The sequence below is a fragment of the Geospiza fortis genome, unplaced genomic scaffold (assembly GCF_000277835.1).
Source record: "Geospiza fortis unplaced genomic scaffold, GeoFor_1.0 scaffold23, whole genome shotgun sequence".
NCBI lineage: Eukaryota > Metazoa > Chordata > Aves > Passeriformes > Thraupidae > Geospiza > Geospiza fortis.
The window spans coordinates 13,222,503-13,228,900 of record NW_005054303.1 but is presented as its reverse complement, the minus strand read 5'-3'; the positions used below and the strand labels follow the sequence as shown (position 1 = coordinate 13,228,900).

The 6,398-nt window shown below is 48.7% G+C and overlaps 1 protein-coding gene across 11 annotated transcripts in view; it reads left to right on the top strand.

Moving 5' to 3' along the window:
- KTN1 (kinectin 1) overlaps nucleotides 1-6,398 on the top strand; it is a 55,900-nt gene that overhangs the window by 47,923 nt on the left and 1,579 nt on the right. For all 11 annotated transcript variants that reach the window (XM_031066256.1, XM_031066258.1, XM_031066255.1 and 8 more), the window contains 2 exons: nucleotides 1-86; nucleotides 5,884-6,003. In XM_031066256.1, the coding sequence (XP_030922116.1) occupies nucleotides 1-86; nucleotides 5,884-5,988 (191 nt within the window). In that variant the 3' untranslated portion in view covers nucleotides 5,989-6,003. The remainder of the gene's footprint in view (nucleotides 87-5,883; nucleotides 6,004-6,398) is intronic.

Sequence of the window (6,398 nt, the reverse complement as noted above, 5' to 3'; positions counted from 1 at the left end):
AGTCTTTGGCAGCTCTGGAGAGAGAAATTGGGAAGGTTTTTGGGGATGCCAATGTTATTGAAAACAGCGACGTTTGCACAGACTCGGTGAGTGATTCCTGGAGCTCCTGCTCAGGGGCCACTCAAATCTCAAAGTGGTAACTTTGTGAAGTGAGGCCCAGCAGAGGAACAGGATGTTTGGGTGACTGGGGCTTTATCCAGTGCTACAGCTTGCCAGGGTGTCAAGGATTCACTGGGAATTTTGCTGCTGTCTGGATCGTGGCCTCCTTCCCGTGCCTCACATTTGCAAGGAGGAAGGGGAGGGATTCTGGGCTTTTGGTGGGTTTTTTGTTTGGTTTGGGCAAAAATGGGGAGATCCCCAGACTTGTCCCTTCAAGAAGGGAAAAGGGAAGCCAAAAATAACTCTGCTGATGACTAATTGGGCTGAAAACACTGTGGGGTTGGCCCTTCTGACATCAATAATGCCAAAGAAAGGCAGTCTTGCACAACCTGTAACACTCAGAGATTCTCTTGCCAGAACATGGTTCCTTCTGCTCCTCTGCAGCTGTGGCCAAGAGCCAGAACTTGATTTCAGCTGGAATTTGTGTTGACCTTGATGTGGCCCAGCAGCAAGATGTTGCTAAGATGAGCTTCAGCCCTGAGTGCTGTGGGTGGGTGACTCTGCAGGCTGGAGGTGTTCCTGTATCCTCCAGCAGTGACATTCCAGCTTTAGGGTCTGGAATTGGGATACAGGTGGCTCCCCTGAGCCTGTGGGTTGCTGTGAGCACGGCTGGGTGTGGAGCTGGTCCTCAGAGCATTGCCCTAAAGACACCACCTGCACAAGGGCTAGGGCTTTGTCACTGGCTTTTCCCATCTCTGGCAAAAAGAGCTTTCACACCAGCCCTGGAACAGCTTCCCAGAGGGCATTTGGGAAGGCTGAAGGAGATTCTTTCCCAGCTCAGTGGTGTCAATGGAGCTCATTCCCCATTTTTTCTGAGGGACAGAGTGGAAGGAGCTGCTGTCATTTGAGGGGCAGAGGAGAACTTGCTGATAGCACAGATAATTTACATCAGCGCCTTTTAGCTGCTGACCCTAAATGGCTTCATCAGCTGTGAGAGGAAGCTCGGGGTCCTCTGAGGAGAGCTGCAGGAAAGCCTTTGCAGTCATTAGCAGGGATGAAATGGCTTTTCCAGGCTCATCACTCATGGATGCTGATGGAGCCCTGTGCTGGGCTGGCTGTGGCTGAGCCAGAGATGCAGCTGGGCCTGGGAGATTTCAGATGTGCCAACCCTGGGAGCTGATCCCTGCAGGATGGGAGAGCTGCTGAGCCCTCCCTGTGCTCCCAGGGGAGGCCAGGGGCTTTGGTGCTGATGCCTTGGGAAGGCTGACCTAGAACTGAGACTAGACTGAGTTAAAGAATAAAGTAGGGATTTATTAAAAAGCCTCAATGAATCCACCTTGGGCAGCACAGGAGCCCAGCCAGGGCTACACCCAAGATGAACCAAAATGGTCACAAAATGGGCAACCAGTCATGGGGTCTCTCATGTGACCGTGTTCACAGAGGTCTGAGGATGAGGGAAGAGACGAGGATCTGACTCCATGTTTCAGAAGGCTTGATTTATTATTTTATTATATATATTATATTAAAACTATACTAAAAAAATAGAAGAAAATATTTCATCAGAAAGCTAGCTAAGAATAGAAAAAGAAAAAATGATAACAAAGGTTTGTGTCTCGGACAGAAAGTCTGAGCCAGCTGACTGTGATTGGCCATTAATTAGAAACAACCACATGACACCAATCACAGATGCACCTGTTGCATTCCACAGCAGCAGATAATCATTGTTTACATTTTGTTCCTGAGGCCTCTCAGCTTCTCAAGAGGCAAAATCCTAAGAAAAGGATTTTTCATAAAATATGTCTGTGACACTCTCACTTTGATCAGTTCTGCTCCATTTGCATATTTGAGTTAATTGTCCAATTATAGCTTTAGCCCCTGCAGTCCCATCCTTCTTGTTTTTCTCTCTCCAGCGCACGGTGTTTGTGCTCTTGGGCTGAGATTTGGATCATTTGTCCTTGGTGCCCAGCTGGAGCAGGAATTGTTTTGTCTCCCTGCTCTCTGCACAGAGCTCAACATCCCGTGCTATGAATCCCAGACCCTCACACTAAAGCAGCACAGAATGTGAAAAATAGAAAAGCTCAAACTTGAGGCATCAGTGCCAGTCAGGAGCTGTGTCCCTGTCTGCAGCAGCTGAAGAAAAGCCCCCTCCAAAGCACTCCCCAGCTCTCTGTGCTGTGCCTTCATGGCTTATCCACAGGGACAGCAGTGCCATCAGAGCCATCAGCCATGGCATCTGTGGCTGGTGGCTCTGGGCAGCCCTCCTGAGCTGGGCTGTCACCAGATGTGCCCTGTGGTGGCCCAGATGTGCTTGTTTGCTTTAATTGCCTTACCTCACAAAACCCCTGTGGCTCTCTCATTGCTCTGCTCTTGCTGCACATCGTGGGGCCCAGGTTTCTGCCAGAATATCCATGGCTTTATTCTAAAGAGGAGTGTGGAAAAACAGTCCTAATAAACCTGCAATTAAGCCTTCATTAGTAAAAATACATTAATTGTCTAAGCAGCACTCTTGACAGGTAGCCATTGGCAGAGGCTGGAATTAGAACATTATCTTTTCTCCAAGCCTTTTCTGCTGCCTTTTTTTTTTGACTCTTTTTGAGGGGAGAAAAGGAAACTGTCTCCCCAGAAGCCTAAAAACCCAGCTGAAAATAGCTCTGAGATCAAAAAAGAAAGTCTTCCAGCTACTTCCACCTAGCAACAGTGCATCTTTTTTTTTTTTTAACTAAAGACCTGAAAACACATGCTTGAAAATGAACATATTTGTTCCTTCTGGGTGCTGGAACCAACCCACAAAAATTGAGAAATGATACTTGCATAAACCCTCAAACACACTCAGAGTGTTTTCTTTAGACTCTTTTGCTTTCTATTTTAAAATAGACCATTTGGGGTTTCTAATCAGCTGCTTTGTCACTTATGGGACCAGCTGATGACTAAAGGGGGCTTTTAGTGTGCTTTAAGGAAGTCATTTATATTCAGCAGCTTGCTCAGGCACTGAGCTTATTTTGAGGCTTATGTGCAATGTAATGTGCTTTCCCCCCCAGATCTCAGTGCAGAGCAGTCCATCACTGGAAACTGGGAATGCCAAGTGTGTGAAACAGCCAAGGGGGATCTGTCCAGACTGTCCATGTCCTCTTGTAGCTGCTGGGTCTGAAATCACAGGGGCTTCCCCACCACCCTCCTCTTCCTCTCTTCAACCTCCTGTCCCAAAGAAATGGATCACAGAATCCCAGACTGGTTTGGGTTGGAAGGGACCTTTAGGACCATCAGTTCCACTCCCTGCTGAGGATGGGGACACCTTCCACCATCCCAGGCTGCTCCAACCCCATCCAACCTGGCCTTGGGCACTTCCAGGGATCCAGGGGTAGCCACAGCTTCTCTGGACACCCTGTGCCAGGGCCTCACCACCCTCACAGGGAAGGGTTTATTCTGTTTATCTGACCTAAATGTTCCCTCTTTCCCCCAGGTGATGGAGAGCACAGGGCTGGGGCTCAGCAGTGTGAGGCAGCTGTGCACCCCTGGGTTAGCAGGAGCTGCAGGAGGACTGTGCTGAGCCCAAATCCATTGGGATCTGGTCAGGATTGGCCCCAGGAGGATTGGGGATGTGTCTGTGATTCATGAGTGAGCACTGCCTGACATCAGTGAGGTCACAGAACAGAAGGGGGAATGCAGTAAATGAGGCAGGGAGGGAGGGAGGGCACTGGGGGCTCCTTCCTTGCTCCTGCTGCTTCTGTGCTGCTGCCCAGGCTGCCTCACTGCTGGTCAGAGCTGGATTAATTCATCTATTGGCTGCTAATTGCCTTTACCTTTCCACTTCCATCAGGCTGTGTGACACTGCTAAGCCAAGTCTCAGCCTCGACAGACCTGGTTTTCTACTTTAATAAGGGTAAAACAGGTTAAGGCTACCCTAATACAGATCCAGTGATTTTGTTACAGTAGAAAAATGTTTTCCAGTTGCACAGGAGTAAGAGCTTTGCTGTAGATTGTTTTGTTCTCTTGTCTGAGCCCAGAGTGGTTCCTGTAATGCTGCAGGTGCTTGAGTTTGATTTACTGCTCATTTTGCATTTCCAGCCAAATGGGAGCAGGGAAAATGGCCCTCTCTGAGCTCCCTCTAATTTCCCTGGAGCTCTGGGGAGAGATTTGCACCCACATTATGCATCAGTCTCATTCTGTGGGTAACACCAGCGCGGGGCTGAGGGATGCTGAGAGCTTGCAAACACCTCTGTGGAGCACTGGGTACTTCTGCATTGCTGACACCATGGCACAGTTGCTTATTTTGTGCTGTTAAATTTCAAGGAAAAGCTCTCCTGCAGGTGATCTGCATGTCTGTGTTCTGGGCTGAGTAAGGAGCAGTAAGGTGGGTGTGTGTTGGATGTGGAGTGCTCTGTGCATCTCTGGAGGAGTTAATCAATAAATATAATAAAATGGGTTAATTAATCAATAAATATATAATAAAACAGGGATTACACAGCACTGTTAGCCCAGCAAGGCTGACAGGCAGGGAGGCAGGAGGGGGAGAATCCATCTTCAGCTGTGACACTTCCTGATTAAGAAACTGTTGAATTCTTAGAAAAAAAAAAAAGGCATTTACTTTTGTTTCAAAACACAAGCTCAGCATTTTCATTTCAGCACAGGAAGCTTTCTAGCTTGTGGTAGCTTTCATTTTTCCTTTTCTTCCTGTTTTCTGGTGCTTGGACTGTTTGAAGCCCTCATTTAAGTCCAGGTGTTGCTGGCAAATGGGAATTTCCCAGGGGTTTGGAGCAGAGGGTGAATCCATGGGATGGCTGTGGGTGGGGAAGGGTGTGGGTCTCCAGGCAGCTGTTCCAAATGCTGTTTCACAGCTGGAGCTGCCTTGGGCTGGGCTGTTGGCTACTGCTGAGGACACATCCCTCAGCTCCTCAGTCACACCCAGCCCTTGGTGGAGCAGGAGTTTGGCTGTTCAGCTCTGGGGTCAGGAGTGGTGCCTGTGGTGCCTTGGGAAGGCTGAGCTAGAACAGAGACTGGACTGAGCTAAAGAATAAAGCAGGGATTTATTAAAAGGATCTTCCTCAATGGATCCTTGGGCAGCACAAGAGCCCAGCCAGGGCTGCACCCAAGATGAACCAAAATGGCCCCAAAATGCACGGCCGGGCACGGGGTCTGTGCCTGGGATCAGTTCTGCTCCATTTGCATCTTGCAGTTCATTGTCCCATTCCAGCTTTAGCCCCTGCAGTCCCACCCTGCTTGTTTTTCTCTCTCCAGCCCACGGTGTTTGTGCTCTTGGGCTGAGATTTGGGTCATTTGTCCTTGGTGCCCAGCTGGAGCAGGAATTGTTTTGTCTCCCTGCTCTGTGCACAGAGCTCACCATCCCTGATATAAATCCCAGACCCGCACACTAAAGCAGCACAGAATGTGAAAAACAGAAAAACTGAAACCTGAGGCATCATCTGTGCACCCTGGCCTGTGTTATAAACCACATCTGTGGGGTTCAGCCAGGCTGGTGGGGAAATAACCTTTGGGGCTGGATCAGCTGTGGTTACCTGCACAATTCCTGGAAGCAGAGAGGGCTGGAGTCCCAGGCAGGGGGGTAGGAGCTGGATGTGCAGGTGATTTCCTGGAACAGGAAAGGGCTCCTTGACTTTGAACCATGTTCTCCTAAAACATGGCCATAACCCTCTGACTGACAAGAATTGTTCCCTTCTGCACCACGAGTTGTAATTTTATACAGAGGATCTAATTCTGAGCTTTCTTGGTAATTAGATTGTAAATGAGTTTTTAATGTTTTCCTTTTTTTTTTTTCCCTTCTTCCAGGAATTGAGTGATAAAAGGAGAAATGTGGTGGTGAATCTCACCCAGGATGTGGGTCACCTCAAGAAGCTGCTGGTGTCAGTAAGCCAAATGCTGTCAAAGGGATGAGGACACTACAGCCAGGTGGGTGTGGACAGTGACCCCCCCAGTTCAGCTGCTGGGAGGGACACTGGTGTGTTATGGTGGGGCTTTGTTCAAATTAACAGCTCTCATGTCAGAATATGAGACTTTTTGCAATCAGTGAATTATTCAGGTGGGAAAAGCCTTCTGAGACTGAATCCAGCCTTTCCCCCAGCTCTGCCAAGGCCAGCCCTGACCATGTCCCCAAGTGCCACATCCAGGGACGGAGATTCCATCACTGCCCTGTTCTGATGCCTGACCCTGATAACACTTTCAGTGAAGAATCTTTTCCTAATGCTCATCCAAATTCCACATGCAAATCATAAAAAGCTCCTGGTAGGCACTGGATTTGTTCCTCTCTGGATGCACATGTGAATTAGCTGAGACTTATCTTGAGT